Raw genomic sequence first — 26,896 nt, forward strand, 5'->3', positions numbered from 1 at the left:
GCTTTTCTTTAGAATGGGTAGTGCAAGGGGGGTGGGGGTGGGGGGGACAGAGACAGAGACAGAACAGCAACAGCAGAGGCAGGTTTTACCCCCTAAGGCAGGTACCCTGGTTGGCCCAGCAGAAGCAGCAGTGTGGAAGTTATAAAGACCAGCATTTGGAGCCAGTGGCTGAACAGTTTGAGAGTGGCCAGGGCAAGAGGGGAAGTAGTGAGAGGACAGAAAGTGGGGGCTGAGGCTGAAGGATGAAGAGCTGCAAGGAACCAGAGAAGGAAAGTTGCAAGTCCCCACCCCATGGCAGAAGAGTCCCAGGGAGCTGAAAAGTGTTTGGGACTAAGGGTCTCAGACCATAGACTAAGAGCTGTTAACACTGGCACTGCAGGGTTAGAGATATGGGAGGAGGGCTGCAAGGGACTGTGACCCAGCTTCTGCCTGCCCACTCCAGTGGCACACGGCTACTAGTCAAAGAATGCCGCAAGAGAGCAAATCATTGCTACTTCTGCACCTGACATTTTTACCCAGTTAAAAAGAATCCTTAGCCTGAAGGATGGGTGTCACTGCCACTTCCAGAAAGGTTTTGACCTTCAACAAAATAAAACCCCACTTTTTTTTTTTTTTTTAATACAAACAATGCTGGGGACTCTACCACTGAGCTCTACCCCAACCCCTCCCTGCAAACAAAATACCTCATAAGCCTGGGTTTTCTAATTCTTTAAAGTGTTGAGAGCCAGGGATACAAGCTAAGTGCCTAGTGCAGCCCCTGACACACAGCCAATCAACATTGCATTCCAGCCATGAATTACCAAGAACGTGTCAAGCATCCTCCCTGAGGTAGGCGCTGAAGAAACAGCACTGGAGAACACAAACAAGGTTTCCTGCCTTCCAGCACTGCACAGTGTTGTAGGCTGAGAATTGCTACACACATAAACCCTGCAACTCTCCAGCCTTCATCTTCTCCCTTCAGTCAACTACAGTTACCCTGCTAAGCCCTTCTGAAGGGTCAAGGCCTTCTGTGTATATGTTTGTCTTATTGGTTGATAAATAAAGCACTGTTGGCCAATAGGGAAGCAAAATAGGTAGGGCCAGGAGTCGAGGATACTGGGAAATGTAGTAAAGAGGACAGTCACCATGTGATCCTGGGGAAGACAGGACACATGCCGCTGGCATCCTTGATAAGTCTTTATAAAATATATAGATTAATGGTTATGGTTGATACTTAAGACAGAGCTAGCAAATAAGAAATTCCAGTCATTGGTCAGCACCATTGTAACTAACATTAATATCTGTGTGTTATTTGGGGGCCCTAACGTGGTAGCAGAACTCAGGTGGCTGGTGGAGTTATCGTTACTCCCTTCCCTGCTTATCTCTTCAGTAGTTGTTGGGGTGCAGCTCAGTAGTAGAGCATTTGTGCAGGCATGCACGAGACCCTAGATTTAATTCACACATAGAAATAATAAAAAGGAAGGAAACCACTGCCTCACTTCTGCTGTCCACTGAACCTCAGCAGTTCTGACATTAACATGCTCAGCTCCACCTATTGGTTCATGATTGGCATAAGCCAGTTGTGGCTACCTGTTGCTTGCTTTGAAGGAGTCTCTTGGGATAGGAAGAAGTGGGCAGTGTCTGCTTGAGGACGCTTCCCTTCCTGACAGAAAACAACTGGCACCTTGCACCACACTTCCCAATTCTTCCTAAGACATGACTGTGCCCAGAGTTCCAAAAGCCACTTTGCCACAAGCCAAAAATATGACAAGGTAGGGAGGCAGTGGACAAATCCTGAGCTCTGATAAGCAGGTCCACACAGAGGCGCTTCTCACTCCAAGGAATCCAATGGCCTCCTATTTTAAAGTCTGAAAAACCAACTGCAATGCTCTGACTCAAAAGTTCAAGCAGAAATGAAGGTGACACTTAAAGAGAGAAAAAAAAAAAAATACACATATGGCCAGGTTCCTGGGAGATTGTGTCCACGTCCCTGAGGATACCTTAGGGCTGGGTTCAAAACTGCTCCCAGGCACCAGCCATGTGTACTCCTTCAATCCCACAGCTTCACTAAGCTAGCTCCTCATGCCTTCTGTTTTCCTGTGTTTAGGATTTCTACCTTCTGCCTGTCCCTGGGAAACATGCCCAATTAACCAGTGGCCTTTCACATGAAAAACTGGGAGCCTTCTGAGTGGGGTGAAGCAATCTCAAGTTCAGAATCAGGGTAAAAAGGAAATTCTGGGAGTTAACCCTATTCCAAAAGCTGGGGGGAGTCCTCTCTTTGAGGAGTGCTTCCATTAGCAACTTAATAGCAGAAAATGACTTCCATTAAAGTGAATAGCTTCTTCAGCCCTCAACTGTAAATTCCTCATGTTCTGGCCAAAAATAAGATGTTAAGTTGCTTAAAATTCAGTTAACTTGTAGTTCAAATTAAACCAAGTACTTAGGAGCTACTATATAAATTAGTAAATTTGCACTTTGGGAATAAAGTACTACTTAAAATTTGCATTTAAAACAATTTTATGTATAATTTAAATTGTATATAGCTCACATTTATGCTTCTAAACCAACAGAAGCTCACATATGTTTTATGGTGACAGTTTACCAACTAGTTACATATACATTGCTTTTGTTGTCTAACAAGACACGTGAGAAAAAAATCCCAGACAGAAGCGGAGACATTTATTCAGTACATTAATAATACATAATGAAGCCCTGAGACTTTAGACCTGCAAAGTGGTTTAAGAATGCAAGTACTGCTGGGTGGCAGTGGCAGTAGCAGCCATGGCACACGCCTTTAATCCCAGCACTCGGGAGGCAGAGGCAGGCGGAACTCTGTGAGTTCAAGGCCAGCCTGGTCTACAGATCGAGTTCCAGGACAGGCTCCAAAGCTATAAGAGAAATCCTGTCTAGAAAAAAATTTTAAAAAAGAATGCAAGTACTATGTACATATATTTCAGTTTTTACTACTGTTTTCTAGTTTTCAGTTTCTTAACAAAAACACCTATGAAAAAACACTTCCCCCTCAAAGTAGACTAAAGGTGGGAAGTAGTCATTTACTAAGCATGTGAGGAAGACCCACACCTGTTCTGAAGGACCTACTGTTACCTATTCAGGAAACCAGCACCGAAATTTTCATACTTTTGATTTCTATTTTAGAGAAAATAAGCAGAGCATTCCTGCTGCCTCAAGTGTGTGTGTGTGTGTGTGTGTGTGTGTGTGTGTGTGTGTGTATGTACATGTCTGCATGTGGGAGGGCACAAAGAAACACTATTCAAATAAAGAATTACAGGGCTAAATTCTCCCACCCTGGTCCTCTGGGTACTTGTCAAGTCATCTTCTTTGTCACTTTTAGTCATAACTGACTTCTCGGCACCCACCCCCACATGGACCATACCACTAGGGGGAAGTTCCACAGGCAACCTTTCATTTGAAATGATTTCCATGACTGTATCTCTTTCAGAATTTCCTGCATTTGTTTCTGAATCTTAAAGACATTTCTTTTTTGCAGATGGGGAGCTACAGTTTATACTTATTGCCAAAAAAAGGAGAGACAATTCCAGTGTCAACTTCCCAGTGAACAGTTGTGGGTGAGGGGAATGATAGTGGTAAATGAGACGCCTGTCCCCAAAGGCCATTGGTCTGCCAATGCAAAGGGGAAAATTCTGGTTGGTTGCAAATACAAAGGAGACAAATATGTTTAAATCATTTATTCAAGAAATTAAGTCTTTTAAAATGTTTTTATTGCATTTGAAGACATTTCCAGGAAATGCTTGTGTTTGAAGCCTTGGCTCCGTAATCCACACTAGCTGTCACATTTCTCTGGCACAATCCCATTGCCTGCAATGGTGTTTATCAAAACTAAAAATGCTAGCACACTGAATATGCCAATATGTACCCAGTTATCTATATCAAATATTTCATCAGCTAGGAAAACACCAAAGGCAAATGCTGAATATATAGTACAAATCAACATTCTTCACAGAAGAAAACAGTTTGAGACTAATTTTCTATAACATGTCACCTGGTCATCAGTTCCTCAATTTACTGCAGTTATTTCAAGGATAATAAAATTATGCTCCACTACTCACCGTTTCTCAACTTAAAAAAAAAAAACAACAAAAAAAAACAAAAAAAAAAACTATGTTCTAAAATGTATACACATAGAATTACTTTATAAGTTTTGACATGTCTTGTCTGTGTATCTTCTTACAGTGAATACGTGGAAACAGGACATATGTACACTCAAGTCATTAGTGGTTATCTGAATTTTGCTTCCATGGCTAGTTGCCCCTTACAGGTGTGGTAAATGACAGGATAAAAGTCTGACAAGCTCTGCCTGTGCTCTGTGAACTTTAGTCCACTTCCTGCATGAGTCCATCCAGTTCCTATTCCTCAGTTAAAACCGCTCTCTAAGAGCTGTTCAGCACATGCCCTCACACATGTGTGGACCACGAGGGCCATCTCAAGAGTTCCCTTCTGGTACTGACTTTTTAGGGACCCAAGTTTCTACAATAAGAGTTTTCAAACTTTTTTTTCTCATTTCAAAGCCCCAATCTTCCCCATGACAGACCTTCACTCTGCAGTTCCCTTCACCCATGGCATGGCCCCTGGCGAATCTTTCAGAGGCTTAGTTTCTGTGAAGTTTTCTGCAAACCTCTCTCGTGCTTTGTCCCAATTTGTTTTGCTCTTATTTTGCAGAAAGTGAAGATCATCAACTGAGGATGGTTTCCCTGTCCCCAAGCCCGCATGTGTCCGTCGAAGCTGAAGCTGGATCTGTTATGAAAGTTAAACAGAGGACCTGTTTTAGAACCTAAACACACCAAAACCTGCTGTGTGCCACACTGGGTAGAGACGTCTGCCTATAATTATTTGACTTATTAAAGGTTCATGCAAAGAACACATGTCAAATGTATAAATACACACAGGAACACATGCACTATTTCCCATGAAGTTAAAGCCCATTTTGTTTTCATTGTCTTACCAGACCTAAGTACAGCCAACTCCATTAAAAAAATGTTCCTTAAACAGCCGTAACCAAACGTTTGTCCTTTTCAATTATGATAAATATACTTATCTACAAAGTTTATGCTCTGAATAGCCACCCAAAAAATGAACAACAAAAGAGCCCCATTACATTTTATGTAAGTTTATGTTTTGTTTAGGCTGCAGTCCACAGACACAGGAGGGACACACCTGAATGGTAGAGAGGATATTATTCCATTGTAACCAAAAGTAAAGGTCATGGACATGTTTAACCCTGCCCTAGCCTCACTCAAGCAAATGTACAGGAGGACTAAGCATTAAAATGGCAAGAGGAGGCCTGAGAGTCACTGGACAGTGCAGTGTCTGCCAGGCATGTACAAAGCCCTGGGCTCAGTGTCCATGCTGTGCACACAGAACTATGAAGAGAACCTACTGTTCTTTACTCTCCCATCTGGTGATGGGGGCCTCTCATTATGTTAGAAAGCTACCAGAGACTGGTGATGTAAGTAAAGCTTAGGGCTTTATCTCCAGGACACCCTTGATAATGGTTCTTATCATCGCCACCTCACACAGCACTGTAACTTCAAACATGCCCAAAGCCTCAGTGACAAGGCTCATACATACTCAGGGTCTAATTATTAAACCAAACTTTCCATCATGCTCCAATGAAAAGGAGAAAACTGGCCCATTTTCACACTGGTGGTCCATCTGTTCTGACACATATCAAGTACTTCAAAAGTTCTACCGTCAAAAGTTACTTGAGAGACAGAGAGTGTGTGTGTGTGTTACCTCCTATCAATTATGGGACTACAGAATTTAACTGATGCGCTGTTATCTAGACATTACTCTGTATTATACATACAGACCTCTGGGGCTCTGGAGCATAATAGATTCTTCAGCTAATGCAGAATCTGCCTACATGTAAACTAACACCAGCTGTTCCTGCAATGTTCAACCCCAGACTAGTAAGAATGTCATTTAAATTTTTTAAAAGGACTGAGTGCTTGCCTAACATGTTCAAGGCCCTGGGTTTAATGCCCAACATGGTAAAGCAAAGAACCCCAAAACCCACACAACTAAAAAGCACAAGAAAATCTTTGATTCAGGAAATAACACTTCAACAGTTTTTTTTTTTTTTTTTTTAAGAAAAAAATTCTAAACAAGACTTTCCCAAAGCACAAAATAGCAAACAAAACCCACATGTGTTAAATGATAACACAATAAAGGTCATAACCATGTCTGTTTTGGGTTATTACTATAGGCCTCAGCACTTGGCAATGTCTGGCTCATTACTGCACAAAGGCAATGTTTAGTCAAAGAATTTATGAATGAAAGAAAACACAAGTCTTACCGGAGTTTTCATTCCTCCACCATCCTTTCCCAGGCCCTCTCCTTTTCTCCAACCCATCTTCTCCAACATCTTCCGGCCTTTGTTGCTATCTGTAATTTCACTGTAGGGAAAGTTAAAATGATAACTGATTTACAAAGACTTTTAATGCCATATGTACAATAAACTCATACATTAAAAGTAACCAGTACAGTTACTTTAAGAAACTGACAATACCTCATCAAATGGAGGACATAAATTCTACTCTATAGATACTAACTAACGGAAATGCACCTAATGACATATGTACAAGCAAACAAACCTAATAGCATCAAGTCATAAGCAATTCAGATGTCCACACAGAGAGAGACAGACTGTGGACATTCATAAAGTTAAGTTCTATGGCAATGAAAATAAATTGTATCAAACAAATCCACAAAGAACAAAAGAATACAGATATATCATATGAATACTTGGTATTGCTCCATTCATTTAAAATTTTAAGATCAATGGAAGCTACTACTGTCAGGACAAAAGAAAAGCAGGGCAGTGATTAGCACAGGTCAAAGGTTACTGACACTTTTGTACTTCTTGTCCATGAAACATGCACTGTAAATGGGATGATCTTCCACAGTATCCACAAGGTTGAACAAACAGTCAGCACAGAACAGTATGAATTTCTATATACATGAATGTACCGATAAAGGGGAAACAGAACCTTTTGTTCACTACTTGCATTCTGTGTGATGGATTTTCTAATGTGAGATGTTTGATTTTGTGTTTTATTACTTTCTCGCTGTGTGGGAGCTACATTAGCTTCTTTTATAATACACCAAGTGAAGCAGACCAAGGTGCTTCATTCTTTATTTCTAATTTAAATCTGATGTTCTCTCCGGCATAAGAAATGCTCTATTTTTAAAAGTTGCCCTGCTGCCTCCTGCATCCAGCTTGTAACACTACATTCCATCAACTGACTCCATGCACAGTAGGACATCCTATTCTACGTACTGTAAAGGAAAAGTTAATTATAAAATTAAACCTGGCACAGGTGGTACAGTTTGAGAAGAAGGGAGAAAAATCATAATTTTACAATTCTCATTTCTGCATGGAAGATTCAATCTAACTCAAGCTAGGATGAAAAATAATGTAGCTAATTTAATTCAAAGTGTGGTCATATTATAGGCCTCAAAATCACATATTTTCATGTTGCTTAACAAATCCACTTTACCATGAGAAAAGAACTACTACATAAAAAAACTCAAGAAGTGTCTTAGAGGTGCCAGTCAACACTCACGAGTGAACAGATGCAGGGGCATCATCTCTTTGGAAAGTCCCTTCGCTTCCAACCTGCTCCCTGCGTTTTCCAGCTCTGTCTTTATATTTTGGATTCTTCAACGCTTTTTCATCTTCATAGTCTGTATTCTTAGCAATCACAAACCATTGATTGAGAAAAAAGAAAGCAAATAAAAATACAACTTAGTAAATATGGCTCAATGGGGCTTCTGTAGACATGAATGAAAACAAGTTGCTATATAAGCCACCCGCTATTAGACAAGCTATCTTCACTCCATGCTGTTCAAGTTGTATCACAAAATAAACAAAAAGACAAGGAGACAACATGCTGAAAATCCAGTGCATTTTTCACTTATTGTTGTGGACTAGTGTTCAGTAGTGGCTCAACAGGTAAAGGCAGTTGCCGAGCAGGCCTGGCAACTTGAGCCCCATAGCTCACATAAAAATGGAAGGAGAGCACCAACTTCACAGAGCTCTCCTCTGACCTCCACAAGGCACTGTGACATGCATGCCCACATACATACCAAGTATGCACACATAATAAGACTTGAGCCCCCATAATATGGCAGGCTCATGATAAAGGTGCACCCAGGTGTGGCAGTGGTACCCAGGTTATATCCATTATAAGACTACAGCATGGTTTATTTATCCATATTTAAAAGACAGTTGAATCTCTCAGTTTAACACAAGTACAAACATTTGCTTATCAGTCTTTATAGAAAACTATGTTTGCCCTTCTCTTGGGCAAATACCATAAATTAAAATGATAAGACATACCTCCAGTCCCTTTTAACTTTTAAAAAGTTACCACATTGTTTTCCCAGAGGAACTGCACCACTAACATTCCTACCAGCCATGTATAGGAATCCTTATAACCCTGTGAGTGATCTGTACAATCAGTTTAAACTTTCACACCATTCTATGGATGCTCACTGGTATCTCACTCACCATAGCAATTGCTCACATTCCTACATTCCTTTCCTACATTCCTTTTGTGTGTGTGTGTCTTTACTTTCCAACTGGATCTTCTTTGGGAAGTGTCTGCTAAAATCTAGTACCTTTTTTCCTTTTAAATACGGGGTAGTTGTTTGGATGATCAATGCCCCCCATAAGCTCATGTATTTAACACCTGGTCCCCAGTTGGTGGTACTGTTTGGGAGGTTATGGAACCTTTAGCAAGCAGAGCCTTGCTGGAGGAAGTAGTCCCTGGGAAGGGCTTTGAGTTTACAACTTTGTTCCATTTCCTGCTCTCCCTCTCTGCATCCCTTGTGATCAGGTTCTTGGTCCTGCCACCATGCATGCCTTTCCCAACATTAATGGTCTCCATCTCTCTGGAATTTTAAGCTAAAATAAATCTTTTCTTAAGTTGCTTTTGGTCCTAGTATTTTATCACAACAACAGAAAGGTAATTAATATACAGGGTAGCACAAGGCTGGCCCTGAATGAGTTCAAGCCATCCTCTTCATAAAAATCTCCAAGTAAACAGGGCTGAGTATGGGCTGTGGCCTAAGGCAGCCTGCTTTTAAATTACGTTGTTCTCTCATTTTACAGTATTGTGTAAATTCTAGATTGAAGTTTCTCATCAGTATGTGACTGCAAGTGTTTCCTGGTCTATGATTTAATCTTCATATTCTCCAAAGTATAACTCATCAACTTATTCCTATCTTTGTGATTTTGGTGTTAAATACCTCAGAATCTTTGCTTAAACTTGAGTGTGAATGTGCAGGTGGAGTCAGAGGGAAGAGACTATCAGCTGTCCTCCTCAATGGTCCTCCACCTTAGTGCTGGAGAGGGGCTAACTGGCCAGCCAGAAAGCTCCAGGGATCCTCCCCACCTCTCCAGTGTGGTTACAACATGCACTGCCACACTGGCTTTTAGAAGGGTGCTGGAGATCTCAACTCAGGCCCACATACTTTCCTGGCACGTATTTTACCAAAAGCTAATCTTATTTTCTCATTAATTAATTTATTTTGGAAACAAGATCTTACTGTGTAACTTTGACTGGCCTAGAATTGACTATGTAAAGAAGGCTGACCTGGAACTCATAGATATCAGCCTGCCTCTGCCTCCTGAGTGCTGGGATTAAGGAGTGTGCCATCATGCCCAGCAACCTAATCTTTTCTTTCTTTCATTTTTTTTTCATTTTTTATTTAAATTAGAAACAAGATTATTTTACATGTCAATCCCAGTTCCCTCTCCCTCCCCTCCTCCCCTGCCCCCGACTAACACCCTACCTATCCTATACCCTTATCTTTTCTTTTTAAGAAAGATTTCCTGGGCTTAGGGAGATAGCTCAGTGCTAGAACCCTTGCTACCATGCTATAGGTCCTGAAACCAGTAACTAGTACTGATGGAGGCAAATTCCTAAAAGCTTTAAGTTTTTTTGTTTCATATTTTAAAGATTTTGTTACATTTACATTAGTCAGTCATTTGTGTGTATCCATGTGTGCACGCATGTGCCAATTCACCCCCCATGGAGGTCAAAGGACAGTTTGTGAGTATCAGTCCTTTCCTTCTCCCATGTAGGTCCCCAGGAACCAAATTTAGGACCTCAGGCCTGACAGCAAGTAGCTCTAGACCCAGGGAACTATCTTACAAACACATGTTTTACATTTCTAAGTTTACATTAATAACACATTTTTAGGTCATATTTTACAAGGCATATAACATGAACCAACACTCTTTTTGTTCTCATCCTTCACTCTTTGGTTTCTGTTCCTTGCAATATGGCCATCCAACCAACCATTCTAGTACCATTTGTTGGAGGGAAGAGGAACAGGCATCCTTTCTCTATCACACTACATTTCCACTGTTTTAAAATCAAGCTTTCCATATATGAACACACGGCTCTACTTCTGGACTCACTTGTGGTCCATACAGATATGTATGCATCAACACCTGCAGCATCGTCTTCCCCCTTCAGTATTTTAATCTTTTTTTTTTTTTTTTTTTTTTTTTGAAATCAGAACATAGCCTACTACATTTTCAATTCCAACTTCACCAGCTAAATTTTAAATATCAGAACTACGGAAATTACATAAGCAGTCATGGTAAATAGTAAATGGTAAATAGTACTTAATCATATATAAGGTGCTTAGTATATACTGAACAAATGAAACAACATTCAACATCTTTACCTGCAAACCATACTTTACTCGTATTTTCTTTAGTGCTTTTCTTCTTTCCAACTCTTTTTCCTCCTTACTTAATGCTGGGCCAACTAAAAGGAAAAACTGAGTTTGAATATGACAGACTTTATAGAAAATTATACTTACAAAGAAAATAACAGTTTATCTCACTTAGTATATTTCCCAGTTCAAACCATTTTTCCTGCAAATTTCATAATCTTAATTTTCATTATAGCAGAATAAAGTTGCACTGTGTATATCACATAATTATTATCCATTCATCGGCAAGTGGAAAATACATTGAGACAACTAATCCAGGACCAGGAAAAGACAAAATGTTAACTATGCACTCTGCTATGTGAAAAATTTTAGTATGTCTAGCTAAGCTGGCGTGTCTGCAGGACCAGGAAGGCAGAAAGGGCCCATGAGACAGGGCCGGACAAAGTGGAGCACATGTGATATGAAAGAAAGGTTAAACATTTTAGTGGGAATGGGAGAAGAGGAAGGAGTTGAGATGTGGTTTAGCCAGAACTAAGGATGTATGAAAACGCCTTCTGGAAACCTACTATTTTGAAAGCCAATTTAAAAATAAAATTTAAGTAGAGGTACCCTGCATATATGGACAAATTCCAAACAATTCACTTCATAGCCTTGCAGCACCACTCACTGAAGTGCACCTTGTCTACAATACCCACCACTACACAGAGGCTGGCGCGTTCACCTACCTGAGCCCACATGCAGTGATACGAAAGGTGGGAGGTTGGGCCCAGTGGTAGAGGGACCAGGCTACAGGGCACTTTAAACACTTAGTGAACTGAAGTGCTCTAAACAGTATCATCACACCCACACTTAGTGTGTTGCACGTACCAAAAGGTTCACCTTTCTTATCAAGGCGAAGATGAGCTCTGACCTGCCCTGGTTCACAGCCATCACAGGTCTCACTGCCAGGGTGAATGTGAAAAGACAACACAGTCTCCCCAATTTTCACTTCATCGCCGTGTTCAAGGACGTAAGGGTCACTCTTAGTTTTGGGCTAGATGAGAAATTTTCAATGAAACAGAAATACAAAGTAGTCATGTGGTTACATTATGTCTATGGTAAGAGATAACTGATGATAATTTAAAACTCAGAAAAGGAGACACTTGCACACTTCTACAATTTGGTGGATGGACTGTGAAAAACACTACTAGGACCATGACAGTAACTCAGTGGTAGAATATGGTACTTACCCTGAACCAAACTCTGAGCTCAATCCCACAGTCCCTTATAGTATTTCCCCAAAGCTACTTATAATTTTGATCTTATATTAAAATCCACCAATTTTATTACCCACCAGTTCACTCTGAACTTTAATCTAATTAGCAAAACACAGAGGAAAGTTATATGTTAAGAGGCAACCACCTCTTTTTCCTTAAAACAAAATCTGCCTGGTGTGTGTGCGTGTGTGTATAGGGGGTTAAGATTGCTCAGAGCTGGAGTTCAGGTATTGATGGGTGTGTACCTTGTTACATGGGCACTAGGATCACAACTCTGGTCCTCATGATTACATAGTAAGTATTCTTAACCACTAAGCCACCTCCCATTTTTTCTTGTAATTTAACTTCCTTCTTTCGTTCTTAATGCACAAGGACAGGGCCTCCTTGATGGTTTAAATGATTGACTTGACAGGATCTAGAACTGCTTATATATAGCCTTTGAGCATGCCTGTCAGGACCCACTTGAACTTTGGGCAGCACCATGCCATTGGCTGGGGTCCTAGACTGAGCTCAGAGATCACTTTCTCTCTGCTTCCTGAAGTCTGACAGAACACAATCTCCTGCTTCACAGCCCTGCCTTCCTCACCATGATGGGTGGTTCTCTTCCTTCCCAGAGTTGCTTTGTCAGAGTATTTGGTTTTCAGCAAATTCCCAGTTTAACATTATTTTTATTAAGACAAAAAAAGGACACGAAAGGCAGGTTAGAGATGCCTAATGGTCCATCAGAGGGAGAGTATCTGCTTGAAATGCAGGAGGAACCTGAGCTAATAAATTCATAGCAGCACACAGGAAAAAAGAGGGCCACCAAAGTCACTGCTATGAATATTCAGTCTTGGGCCAGTGAGATGGCTCAGAAGGGAGAAATGACTCCACAAGGTTGGCCTATGACCTCCACATGCATGCTCACATGCACACACATTTTAAAAAGAATAGTTAATCTAAATAAGCTTCATGGTACATTCATACCTAAAAGAAGCAACAGAGACATAATTAGAGGCTAAAACTCAACAGACCAGTATCTACTAAATATTTTTTCTAGCCCTTTCTGGAAATTTCCAACCAAGTTACACATTTGGGTTTGAACTCTGATCTGAACCAAATGCTATCTATTAAGGACCAGAACCTGTGCTCTGACAAGGAAGTGAAGATGATCACTACACATCCACTCACCTGAAGAATCTGCTTCCCATTGACAACGGTACCATTCTGGCTGCCCTGATCCACAAGGACGTAGCTTTGCAAGTCATGGTCAAAATAAATTTCTGCATGAAACTTCAAGAAAAACAACCAAGCAATTACAAAGTACTCCACATTTCCAACCTGGAGCTAACTTCACCACCATGTAACGCTGTGGGTATGAGTCTCTGATCATTTTACTTGTATTTCTCTTAATGCTTTTTTCTGAATACAAATTATTATGAGTCTCTGGTAGAAATATAGAGGCTATACTTCTGCCTTTAATTATGATGAAAAATTTGTATATATCCTGCTGCTTCTACTTTTAAAATGTACATACAATTTGAACTTTTTCCCCTAACATAAGTACTATCAATGTCTATTTAAAATCATTATAATTCTCAATTCAAACTGACTTGAAACACTCAAGAACTTCGCAAGGAGGCAAGTTCTCCAGATCTTCAGGACACAGGACTGAGCCTCCCTTACAGCAGAGCACTTTACTCATCTGTTCTGCAGCCCTGCTCCGTAGGCTTAGTGTTATGCCGTGCAGTTTGTCCAGGTGGTAGGTACAACTGTACCCTGTCCACTCTGTTATACAGATTATCCCACAGTCAATGCTTCTAAAACTGGCTATCAAGGCTTTCTAGAGTGTTACACTATCTTTAAAAAATAATGCTGTGCTCAAACTGGAGAGGTGACTCAGTGGTTAAATGCAAGGACTGCTTTTCCAGAGGACCAGAGTTTGATTCCCAGCCCCCACATGGAAGTTCATCCATACTGAGGCTTACACCATCTGTAATTCCAGTTCCAGAAAATTCATCACCTTCTTCTGGCATCTGTGTGTACCAGGTACCCAAGTGATACACCATTGTGGAATATTTGTACACTGTGTGAAGATATATTGCTGTGATTGGTTTATTAAAGAGCTGAAAGGCCAATAACAAGGCAGGAGGTATAGGCAGGACTTCTGGGCAAGGAGAGGAAGGAGGAGGAGATAATGGAGGCACAGAGGAGATGCCAACGAGACATGGAGGGAGTTGGATATACACAGTGAAAGAAAGATAAAAAGCCACATGGTAAAACATAGATTAATAAAAACAGGTTGATTTAAGTGAGCTAGTAAGAAACGCCTTAGCTTTGGCCAAGCTTTCATAATTGATAGTGAGTCTCCTAGTCATAATTTGTGAGCTGGTGCCCCCTCCCCAAAAAAATCCGATTACAGTATACAGACATACATTCAAGTAAAACACATACTTGTTTACAACTAAAAAACCTCCTACAAGTTTTCTCGTATGTATAACATCTGCACACAATCCAGCTATTTCTCTAAGATACTTAAGAGACGGGGCTGTCAAATTTATTTATTTTGTGTGTATTGTGTAATGGGGTAAACACACACACACACACACAGCTTTCTCCCTCTTAGGGCTGTAATGGAGAGGAAAGGTCTTACCTTGCTGACACCAACTTCAGGGATTCGGAGAGTATGTTCCATATCCTTTTCTCTGCATGGGTAAGAGTGACATTAGTGATTTTGGGAACATGTAGAAACAGCAGTGACAATGACAGGGCCAAAGTCTGTTTTTACTAGATGTTCAAATGGAAGTCTGGCACAGCATTATCCACCTGTGGATTGCCCTTACAGACACACTAGAATTTGCATGCTTCCCCCACAGTATTTGTTTACATCATTTTTCTTGTTTAACTCTGCTGTTTTAAGATGAAGAGGTTGCCTTAGTCTTTTCTATTCCCAGAGCACATACACCAAAGCTTGAAACACAATACTACTCACCCACCTTTTTGAAATACAGTATGAAGCATCCTTACCTTCCAATCGTGGCTGGGTTTACAGCTGTGATGATGAAAAGCGAGCCCGTCTGCAACACTGGAGATCTAACAACAATCACCCGAATACAGGGGGGCCAAATCTTTTCTTCCTCTACTAAGTAAGAGGTGGGGAAACATTAATTTAAGTGCTATGAAAATTAATTTTTCATCAAGTGGTGGTGGCGCACACCTTTAATCCCAGCACTCAGAAAGCAGAGACAGGTGGATCTCTTGTGAGTTCGAGGTTGGCCTGGTCTACAGAGTTAGTTCCAGGACAGCCATGGCAGTTACACAGAGAAACTGTATCTCAAAACAAAACAAAACAAAACAAAAAAAAAAAAAGGAGAGAAAATTATTTTTTCCACACAGATGACTAAAAAATACTGCCCAGCATGTGTCAGATCCTGGGTTCAATTCCCAGTATAGCAACAAACAAAAAAATTTCTTAAGTTCTAACATATATATATATATATATATATATATATATATATACACACACACACACACATACATATACATATATATACACACACATATATATATATTGACATGTAAGACTTATTATCATGACTATTATTACAGAACAAATTTAATTCATTGACTATATATAAAATACTGTGTTTTGCATCTCCATATCAAGTAAAAATGTTAGAATGACATAATACTTATGTGTGACTTCATGAGCTATGCTTTTAAAGGCAATTTACTTTTTCCTGTTCAATTGCAAAAGCAGACCACAAAAAGCACAGCCTTAACATATATTAGAATTAAGAGGGTTTGGTTTTATGTGCAATGGAAGGTTTTCAATACAATGCAGCTTTCTGAAGTTAATGTAGTGGTCATTTGGCGATGACTTGCCTTCTAAAAACTGACTATGGATCATTCTCCTAATCTTCAGTGTCATCAGATAACTGGTGTGCCCTGTCTGCTGCTGCATTCAGCACACTCTCAGCAGTCTTGCTCTCTTAAGACCCAGTGTATTATTCACTTACATACCTTCATCCTCCGATTCTTCCGAGGATCCCTTGTTCTCACTGGTACTGTCTTCATCATAACTATTTTCGCTCTGAGAGTCTGTAATTTCACCTTCCTCTGGCTCACTCTCACTCTCTCTAATTTTCTCATCCTTCGATGAAGCTGAGTTATCATCACCAGGAGATGCTGCAGTGCCCCCACTAACTGGAACAGTGAGCGTTAAGGGACTACTTCTGTAGGCAGTGTCTATTCTGGCCTTCTTTTTCATATTTGCAGAATTTTCTTCTTCACTGCAGTTTATATATTCAATGCTGCAGATGTTCTGATCTTCTGAACTCAAATCCTAGACAGAGGCAGGCAGGAAACTAAGTGACAACATCACCATCTTACAGCACTATATGAAATTCCATTGATTCAGGGAGGATACAGGTATCAAGCAAATGGGAATCTGTGCCTGCTGACGGTCCTGCTTCATGACACCATCACTCTAAGAAGGTTATATTTATTGCAGATTCCCAGTACAGCATCACATGGGACCAATATACAAGGGCTAGACACTCCACAGCCTTCCATCTATTCTCAAGGCCCAAATATTTCCAACCAAGGCCCCCATCACCTATTATGTGGCTTGTGTAATAGCATGTAAGAAAGCTGTATAATAACAACTTTAATGTAACTCCTATTTATACTTTAAAATTTTCTAGTAGTCACATTTAAAAACATTAAAAATGTATATTCACTTCTGTAGTAAGACTTCAAAATCTTGTACATACAGACTATCCTCCTATATAGATAGGACCTTCACTTCAGTGCAAAGCCACATATAGCTAGTGGTTACCTTACTGAATACTATGAAACTCTGAGAATGTACCAATCCTAAATTTTTATTTTAGTTTTTAAATAAGATAATGTACATAAAACAGAAATATTTTTAAAAATAACAGGAATTTAAATAATCAATGTTATCAAAACTGAGGTTTTGCCAAAACTGAACATTTTATTTTGGCGTTAACTGCATTGAAACTACACAAAAGTTTAAAATACAAATGAGTATTCATATGCCTTTGATTCTAAAAGTTCAACCTGTCTACCATAAACCTTTTATTATTAATTTTTGGCATGCTTTATGAAAAATGAACAAATTACTTTTAATTAACAAATTAAATTATTTTTATTAAACTATGTTTAGAATGAATGACTAAATCAAGCCAATGAACATGTGCATTACATGCTTTTGTGGTCATAACAAAAAGTTTCTCATAGTAACTTTCAAAGAATATAATACATGTGCCAGAATACAGCTCAGCAGTGAGATGTGTGTGTAATACGCATAGTATCCTGGGTTTAATTCCAGTACACATGACAAATAATACAGGTACCAATAACAGGCGCTGTTCTGTATAACAGACAACATACATTATTTAAACTGAGAAGCAGCACAGAGTAATTACTCTCTTTTCCTTTTTGGTATGCCATGTTGCATATAACAAAGTGAGTTCAGATGCAATTTTATAAAATATGACAGCATATTTTTAATAGCAGCATAAATAGAGTTTGGAGACAGGCTGAACATTCGGTGTGATAAACTATATATACTCTCAGCACTACAAACTCACCAAGGGCAAAAGCAAGGACAAGGAGCTAAAAAGCTATTAGGAGCTTTACAGGTCATGTGGTCAAAAATATCTCCTTAGCTATATATACACTTTTTAAAAAGCATGTTCCAATCTTCCATTCATTACCACATCATCATCATCATTATTATTACTATCATTACTTCTTAGAAAACTTAAGAGAAAATAAATGAAGCTGTTGGAGATGCTTTTGATAAGGGATATCCTGGTTTAGACTCTTAGATCAACATCCATAAGAAACAAGAAAGGGCACTTATATGTGGACAATGAAGCGTGTGTGTGTGTGTGTGTGTGTGTGTGTGTGTGTGTCTGTGTGTGTCTGTGTGTGTGTCTGTGTGTACATATATAAAAATATTTTTCTCAATATCTAGCCCTGTTGCCTTCTTTTCACAAGTCCTCATCTACAAAAAAGTGAAGCTCAAGGGCATCTTAGAAAGGAAGGACATTAATTGGGAGCTTCTCAGCTGTCTCTCACACTCTTCTTTCTGCTAGGAAGAAGGATTTTATAGAACCCAGCCCTTCAAAGTTTAGAACAAGTCACAAAAAATGGATATCCCAAAGTGCTTCTTAGTAGTTCACTAACATATTTTTCTATTCCAAAGGAAAAAAAAAAACACATCGAGAACAGAAAAATAAGGCCAACAGAATCTTAATTCCAAGGGTTGATAGTAGAATTTATTATTTTAAGTAAATTTCTTTGGGCTAAGAAAAAATATGAGATAAAATTTCCAAAGTACACAATTCAAACAATGCGAGTGAGGCTAAGACACTCCTCCTTACACATCACCAACCTCAGTCATTTAGGGAGTAGAAATGAGAGAAGAGCATTCTAATTACCATGTATCCTAAGTGATTTTAAAATTCTTTTCAGTCTTTATATAAATTTCTTTTCCTTTACATGTTCTTTGGTTTTGTCTTTTCAATACAGGGTTTCTCTGTGTAGCCCTAGCTATCCTGGAACACACTCTGTAGACCAGGATGGCCTCGAACTCACAGAGATCTGCCACCTTTTGCCTCTTGAGTACAGGGTTAAACACATGCACCACCACTGCCAGCTACGTCATCATGTTCTTAATTAACCAAAGTCACACCACATTAGACTTAATTTTTTTTCTGCATTTGACATGATTTCTGCAATGCCAGGGATCAAGCCCAGGACCTTGCACATGACACATAAGTGCTTCTATACTAAGGTACATCCCAGCCCCCCTCCCTTCTTATACATATAGCTTCGGTAATTACACAAAGAAATTGTCTTTTTTAAATTTTTTTGAAATATAAATTACTAGAAATATGTTCTCTACCTAATGAAATAAAACATCTTTATGATTACTGATGAAATCAACCTCTTTCCAAAAACAAAACTAAATTTAAAAAACAGGATAGATAGTTCAGCAGTTATGAGTGCTCGCAGTGGATCCAAGTGTCCTTCCCAGCACCCACATCCACTCATAACCAACTATAACTCTGGATCCAAAGGATCTGCTCCTTCTTCGGGCCTCTACATATTCAGGCATGCCCGTGTACACACACACACACACACACACACACACACACACACACACACACACACACACACACTGTATATTTAAATACAAAAACATTAAATCCTTTAAAATAAAACAAAAAACTCTTTCAAACCTAATATGTACCTCACTCCATATTTACCAGTAATGCATTTTAAGTTTGCAATTTAATAGGTGAGAAATTACTTAACAATATTAAGTCTGTATATGCCAATACACAAACTGTTTTTCTTTTGTGAACTGTACAATAAGCAACTTATTGAATCAGTTTTTGGATGTTCTTCTAAGCTAAACAATATAAAAAAATTTATGTATCTTCAATCTACCTTCTTCAAACTTTAAAAACACCTACTTCTAGTCACTGAGTTGGCAAAAAAAAAAAAAAAAAAAACTTGTTTCATTTAAACCTCCCTTGGCTTTTAGACTCTCATACCTTAATGGATATATTTAAAATGCAAAAGATGCAGAATGATGTTTACATTCATAAATTTTTGGCTTACCTAATGGTACTAAAATACTGTAAAATTTAAAATTTAAGAAAGCATTACCTTTTCGTCGTTTGCTGTACAAAAACCTGGTTCTTTTCTTCTCTTCTTCAGCTTTTTATCTTTGCTTGGTTTTATGCTAGAGGTCTGGTAAGGCTGTAAATCTACTCGAGAATGAAATTGGTATCGACCACTTTCCACATCACAGTAGTAATAAATCCCAGTGGAAGGATCATAGTATAGTTGGTTTTCCTTTCAAAGTCAAGAAAACAAACATTTTACTCATGTTTAATGAAACCAAATAGAAAAATGAACAAAAATGTCAAATATATTCCAATATAGTGAGTGTTTTAGCAACTAGACTATTTTCAGCAGATAATGAATTAGGAAAAAAATGCTTTTAAATTTTCAAAAGTATTTTATCAGTTAATGTCTGCTGTTTTCCCTGGTGGGAAAATAATTAACCTTAATTGCATTAAATGAAACCGCCATTGTTTATAGTGTTTTAGTTTATAAGAAATAGCAATTTCATATGGTTCAACTGAACACATTAACAAAAAAATGAAAGAAATTGTTTTGAAGGCATGAAAACTAAGGCATAGATCAGAAAGCTGAAAGTGAAACCATCCTAATACCAAACACACAAACTTCACCTGAATGCTACAAAAAAAATCTTGACTCTCAACATTTAATAATAAAACTAAAGAACCTGGGGGTGGGGAGGGCTAAAGTGTAAGAAACTGGTAAATATCTATCTTCATTAATTTTCTATTTTTTCTCTTAATAGAAAATTGGAGGCAAAAGTTCAAAATATGCAGGAAAACAAGCAAGGAGAATGAAACACTGAAAACCAGAAATATTTGAAATTAAGGATATCTCAATTTATAGTCAACCAAATTTTAAAAACGGACAGCAGACCATCATTAACAGAAAGGACCCTGGGAAGAATGGATTTCAGGGATGGAAGCCCACTCCTCAGACCTCAAGTGTAATTTTTAAATGCCAATTCTTATTTTTTTTTTTTTTTTACTTCAGCTTGGGCTTAATTTTTGCTCTCAGGCAACTAAAAGCACAACAGTGTGGTGTTAAAAAGGTCTGAGACACTTACAGAATCGTAATAGAAACCAGTGCTGTGGTCAAAATACAATCCCGTGTTCTCGTCGTAGGTAAAGCCAGTCTGGGACACAGCAGCTTCTGCTGCAGCTCTCAAGCTGTCGGCTATTGAGGACCCTTCCAAGGCCGTGCCCTCTGCTGCTAATGCGGACGCACTCTCCTGGGGAGAGAGAACCACTCCAGATGACACACAACTGTCGCTAAACTACAAATTTGTCGCTGGCAAATCTAAAGCGCTGTTTGTTTCCAGTTTGTAATGGGAACACATGGCCATTTAAAAAAATATATTTAAGTGTTCTCCAATTTAACCTTGACTCTGAATTTTTCTTTTAGTTTTGTTTTGCAAGGCTGGGGATAAGACAGAGTCTAGCACATTCTAGGCCAGCGCTGTACCATGTACTTTGAAGTGGCATTTATCCCCAGGGTCTTGTCTGAATTTTAAAGACACTAAAGTAAGATGATAACAATTATTCAAAGTTAAATGTTTCATAACACAGGGACACACAGACTATGAAATACTCTCTAAAACAATGATCTAATTTGACACAGTTCATGCCAAATTCAGAACCAGTATGGGCAATATAGTGAGACCCCATGTCAAAATAACAAACACTTCACATATAAACATGTAAAACACATTTCTGTTTTGTGTCCAAGGTCCTTTAAAGCCTTACTAGAATGTGTGAATGTGGACATGAGTGCCACCGCAGGCAAATGGAGGTCAGGAAAACACATGTGGACTTGATTCTCTCCTTCAGCCGGTAAGGAGGTTCCAGGGTTAGGAACTGACTCAGGCTGCCAGGCTTGTATAACAAGCACCTTAACCTCCTGGGTCATCTCACTGAGCGCCAGATTCATGGACTGAGTTCAAATAGACTGATAAACAGTCCTTTAGTTGATGTCATCATAAACAGAAAAACAATCACTATAAACACGTCCCAGTTCTGTTTTTTTTTTAGCAACCATAGCTGAATGTATTGATACAAACCAATACACAGGAGGCTGAGGCAAGACAACTTGAGCTCAGGGATTCAAGGCCAACCTGAGCAACAACAACAACAAAAACTGTATTTCAAAAGACAAAACAAAACTGATACTCTGCATAATCATATATAAGACTGTATATAACTCCTGTGTGCACTGTTGTGGGTCAAGGAATCCCATCTTTCTCTACCATGGCAATTTAACGATAAATCCCTGGGCCTCGGGTGTCATGGTTAGCCTTTGGTTACCTGTGAATCAGAGGTGAAAGGATCCTCCTGTCCATGTTTAACACATTCTGCTCCATCGATACCAGCATGACTACCACTGTCTATTTGTGACTCGTCTTTAGTAGAAGCTTGAGCATACTGACTCTGCTGTGCAGTCAGATCCGTCTCTTTACTGGGAAGACTATCATCATAATATGTCTGATAATAATAATCTGTAGCAAAAAGAAAGGAAGGAAGGAAGGAAGGAAGGAAGGAAGAAAGAAGTGTATGGAAGAAGTCTCATTGTTAATTGTAAACCCAGAGTAGCAAACACAAAACAGCACCCATTAAATCTGGCCACAAGGCCAAGACCAGATTAAAAAAAAAAAAAAAAAAAAAAAAAAAAAAAAAAAAAGAAAGAAAATGAAGGGAGTAGGAGTGTAGAAGAAATTTTCCTAGTATTGGAGAGCCTAAGGCAGGAAGCTAATACAAATAAAGCCAACTTTGGGATATCCAGAAAGTTCCAGGCTAGCTAAAAAGAGATAAAGAGGTGGCCAGTAGGCTGGGATTAAAGGCATGTACCACCAACGTCCAGCCTTTTTGTCTTATTTTTAAAGAGACACTACTTCAGCAGACCTTGGATGTTCCGTGGGGCCTAGTGTATACCCACCAGACACTAAATACCTGAAATTGACCAAGGAGCATGGTTCTCTGTCTGTACTTCTACATCAGACTTCTTCCTATCTTCATATCTCCCACAATGGAGTATTTTACTGAGTTCTTCTACCTGAAAGGAGACAAAGCTTTAGGAAAAATAGAGCATAAAGCAGTCCAATAATACACATAGCACTCTGTCATTCTCATGACATTGTAAGGCATTTTTCTTGGTAGAACTTTTAGACCTGTGCAGAAAACAGCCAGTTCCTTTTCAGAAACCCTACAACTTATTCACAAGTTAAGGTTTGACTTTTGGCTTTCCTTATTTCCTCTACCCCTCTTCTCCTTCCTTTTTAACAGATTTCACTATTTTGCACAGCTGGCTGCTAATGAACTCGAAGGCTCAAATAATCCTTTTGCTTCAGCCTCCCAGATAAGACTAAGTGCATGCCACTTCGACCCACTCAGGGATGTTCTCATAATCATAGCAAAACACCCAAATCACAGCTGGTCATGGTAGTGCATGTCTTTCAATCCAGCAGGTGGACCGATGAGTTCAAAGCCAGCCAAGTCTACACTGCTGTGAGACCCTGTCTTTACAAAAAACATTTAATTCACTTCTCCAAAACCCTAGGAATGAAGCTCAGTGGTGGACACTTGCCCAGTGTCATGAGGCCTTAGGCTCAGTTTCCAGCACCATATAAAGAAAAGTCCAACTACAGTTCAACTATGGCAAGTTAGCACAAACAAAAACAACACAAAGATTTATTCTCATAGTCTCTAAAGCCAATAGCTCTCACTTTAAAATTACATTTCCATCTGAACTGAATTCTACCACTCAGTGACTCCAAGTTACTTACTTAAACACAGCAATGCTATCTGTATGCTGTATGTACTTTTTCCTCTTTGTTCCTATCACTAAATAACTACAGCAGAATGAACCAGACACCACCACAGAAGTGGCATCATTCCTTTGTGTGCTTTGTGTACTCAAGCACCACTGAAAGATGCTGTGCAGGCCAGGACAACAGTGTGGACATGCCCGTGAGTGGAAAAGAACCGCCTCAATCTGTGTTTTATGCAAGAAACCAATGAAAAGGCTTCTAAATATTTAATGGTGAGTAAGCTTAAATACAGAAAAGGCCGTGGGAGTAGTTACATTCAGGTTTACTTAGGCACTTTATGAATTGTGAGATCTGCTCTTATTACCAGGAATGGAACCAGGCTGAGGGAAACAAATTAGTGAAATCTATTCAGGAGGCACTGGCTCTCAGATTCATCCCTCAGTCATTCACTTCTTACCTGAAGCAGAGTGTCTTGCCCTGGTGCTGACTGCCACCAGCACTTCCATGAACTGGAATACTTAGTATCTACCATATTTATACTGGAACTTGGAGTAACATCTTAATTTATACAACTTCCTTATAGACTAGTTTTCCTGATGTCAATGATACACATGAAATATCTTAAGAGACAAAGTAACTTGTAAAAGGCTTGTTGAGCCCAAATGGATGACAGATAACCACATTCAACCCTCCTAGTAGGGAATACTGACTAGAAAATAGTTGTAATTATCAGCAAGATGCTAGCCAGGTGTTGGTGGCTTTAATCACAGCACTTGGGAGGCAGAAACAGGTGGATCTCTGTGAGTTCGAGGCCAGCCTGGTCTACAGAGCGAGTTCCAGGACAGGCTCCAAAGATAGACAGAGAAATCCTGTCTCAAGAAACCAAAAAAACAAACAAACAAAAAAAAAACAGCAAGATGCAAGACTTCCTCTACTTTGAGTTTGTTATTATTATTATTATTATTATTATTATTAAACTGGCAGAGGGAGGTGTTGGGAATCCAACCATCAGGGCCTTCTGCTTATAAGCACTCTACCACTGACACTGTCTCTCTCTCTCCTCTCTTTCTACACTGCCCAAACTAGCCTAAAATTTCTAGGCCAGAAATGTAACTCTAAACAACAGGTAGATAAGTCATTTCAACCCAGCAGATATTTCTGAGCTCATTTAAGAATAGGATTATTCTCAGGGACTGGAGAGACAGAAATGGCTTAATGGTTAAGAGAACTTGCTGTGCAACCTCCAAGGACCAGAGTTTGGATCCCAGCACCCACAGAACAAGCTGGCTTGGTTTCCAGCACATCTGTAACCCCAAAACTGTGGGTGATAGAACCAAGAGGATCCCTGAGCAGTTCGGGCTCCCAGACTAAGGAAAAAAAAAAAAAAAAAAAGTCAGGTCCTGGTGAAGGAAGAGACCCTGTCTCAAAGGAATAAGGAAGATAATGGACACCTGATGTCTCCCTCTGGCCTGTGTGCACATAGGAGTATACCAAACACACACACACACACACACACACACACACACACACACACACACACACACACACACGCAAGATTAGTATGGCAAAGTTTGATGACATTTCAGTATCTAGCCTGGAGATGTAGTTTTATTAAACATTAAATTATGGAGAAAACATTAAGTTGAAATTAAGTACCTAGAAATAACTTATTAGGATAATATGCAACTATTCAATAGTCAAACTAAAAATGAATTATTTAAAGCACCAATGTCAAGTATTTATCCTTATTACATATTATGAAAATAAAACATACTCCTAGTATCTGTACAAAAGACAGGTTTACCTCTCTACAAGTGAACCCAATAGGATAACTCTGATCACCCTACACATGGAGTATGATCAATGGTGTGTAAAACTAAATTGTGTTCTTGCTTTTAGCCTTCTCTGCTGCATGCTATTTTCAACCAGATCTTATAAGCAACTGGGGTACTCAAGATACGAGTCGGGATTCTAAGTTCAGCCTTAAGCAAACTCAAAGGGCGGGGTGGGTGCTGTTTCGCGCCTGAAAACTCTTGTGTCAGCCTCGGAGGATGACACAAGATGGCCAAGCGTTTGAGTCAGTCTTGATCAACATTCTGAGATCTAAGCCAGGCTGACTACAGAGTGAGATTCTGGGGTGAAAATCCCAAATCGGGATGAAATAGAGACCAAATGCAAGCCCACAATTCCAGCACTTGGAAAGTGGAGGCAGGTTTAAAAGTTGAACTTCAAGGTCACCCTCCTTTACACCGCGAGTTCAAGGCCCAGGTGAGCCTTCGTCTCCACCAAAACAACTCAAACATGACCCAGGAAAAAAATAAAAAATAAACGCGCTCATCGCCACTGGGTCAGGAAATCAAGACTCTGTAGCCCATGCTGGAGTTCATTCACGCCTGCCCCCAGACAGTCGTCCAAACCAATTGGCTTGCACTGTTCAGCTGGCTCCAAAGGTATTCGGGGTTGTTAACAGCTCTAGGCTTCATTGATTTCAAAGACTCCATAGAGAAGCTCTGGCTCCGGCCAGGGAGGCACTGGCGGGGCTCGGGGCTGAGGCGGACCGCGCACCTGCGTGCGGAGTTCCTGATTATTGCTCTCGGCGCTCTGGTACAGCCGCTCCGTGTGATGCAGCAGCTTCTCGACCTCCCGCACCTGCCTCTTGCAGCTCCGCAGCTCGCGCTCCAACTTCTCCACCTTCCGCCTAAGCTGCGCCAGCTCCGGCTCGGGAGAGGCGGGCGGCGGCGAAGGCGCCTCGGAGGCCATGCGGCCGTGAGCGCGGGGCCCGCGGGCGCCGAGGGGCTGCTCACGCCGACATGTGTGCCCGCCGACCCAGGGGCCACGGGAAGGCGCGGGCTGCGAGAGGCGGCCTCACGCCCGGCCTGGCGCGGCGGGCCCCGGACATGTCGCCCCCAAGTCGGCGAACGGAGCTACGAACTACAGGACGAAGCCGAGCCCGCCCGGCCACGCGCCGTGAGCTCGGACACCCTACTAGTGACAGCCCCGGAGAAACCGAGAAACCCGAGAACTACCGGGACACGGGAACCAAGCGGAAGCGCCCTAGTTCCGGGCTGAGCCGGAAACGCTGAGCCAGAGGTGGGTGGGGCCAAGGCGGAAAAAGGAAACGACGGGAAGCTAGAAGGGTCTGGTAGCGCAGGTGCGCAGTTCTCTCTTCCCGAAGGGCTGTGAGTTGCCGTTGACAAGTCAGTATTTATGTAGCCAAACAACGGTCTTTATTTCCTGTTGTTTCCTTTGTTTTGTAATCTATGGTTTTGAGTCAGATTTGTGAAATATTTCCCAATCCAAAACCGAAGTTCCTTCTATTTTCCTCACAATGTGAATTTTGACATTTCATTCTCTACCGGGACTAAAGGGCTTCACACATTTTGCATAGTTTTGTGCAGGACCACCATTATTATCTGTCTGGTTCCTGTATCTATCTAGAAGTCTACTTCTGAGCTCTCCATCTTTCCCATTTGAGTATCAGTGTGTTCCCATAATACAA

At 40.2% G+C, this 26,896-nt stretch overlaps 1 protein-coding gene across 3 annotated transcripts; it reads right to left on the minus strand.

Moving 5' to 3' along the window:
• Positions 1-3,671: 3,671 nt before the first annotated feature.
• On the minus strand, positions 3,672-26,195 carry Aggf1 (angiogenic factor with G-patch and FHA domains 1). Of its 3 annotated transcripts, none has more exons than XM_027401706.2 (14): positions 25,963-26,195; positions 22,580-22,682; positions 21,938-22,128; positions 20,701-20,865; positions 19,656-19,844; positions 15,969-16,290; positions 14,973-15,084; positions 14,599-14,650; positions 13,137-13,238; positions 11,578-11,743; positions 10,720-10,802; positions 7,584-7,711; positions 6,314-6,413; positions 3,672-4,752 (listed from the first exon to the last, which is right to left on the minus strand). In XM_027401706.2, exons 1-14 carry the CDS (start codon positions 26,155-26,157, stop codon positions 4,552-4,554), a joined length of 2,109 nt encoding a protein of 702 aa, XP_027257507.1. In that variant the 5' UTR covers positions 26,158-26,195; the 3' UTR covers positions 3,672-4,551. The 3 variants fall into 3 exon arrangements, with proteins under 3 accessions (XP_027257507.1, XP_027257506.1, XP_035296393.1); XM_027401705.2 differs by having other exon boundaries at positions 14,973-15,087; XM_035440502.1 differs by lacking the exon at positions 25,963-26,195 and adding an exon at positions 23,855-24,166 and having other exon boundaries at positions 14,973-15,087.
• Between the last annotated feature and the right edge of the window lie 701 nt (positions 26,196-26,896).

The sequence above is a fragment of the Cricetulus griseus genome, chromosome 2 (genome assembly GCF_003668045.3).
Source record: "Cricetulus griseus strain 17A/GY chromosome 2, alternate assembly CriGri-PICRH-1.0, whole genome shotgun sequence".
NCBI classification, from domain to species: Eukaryota; Metazoa; Chordata; class Mammalia; order Rodentia; family Cricetidae; genus Cricetulus; species Cricetulus griseus.

Coding starts and splice junctions, on each gene's coding strand:
- Aggf1 (XM_027401705.2), bottom strand. CDS start 26,157: ATGGCCTCCGAGGCGCCTTCGCCGCCGCCCGCCTCTCCCGAGCCGGAG. Junction 10,803..11,577: donor TAAGAAAGGTGAACCTTTTG/GTACGTGCAACA, acceptor TTTTCCTTTTAG/TTGGCCCAGCATTAAGTAAG. Junction 4,753..6,313: donor GTGGAGGAATGAAAACTCCG/GTAAGACTTGTG, acceptor CTTTCATAACAG/ATCCAGCTTCAGCTTCGACG.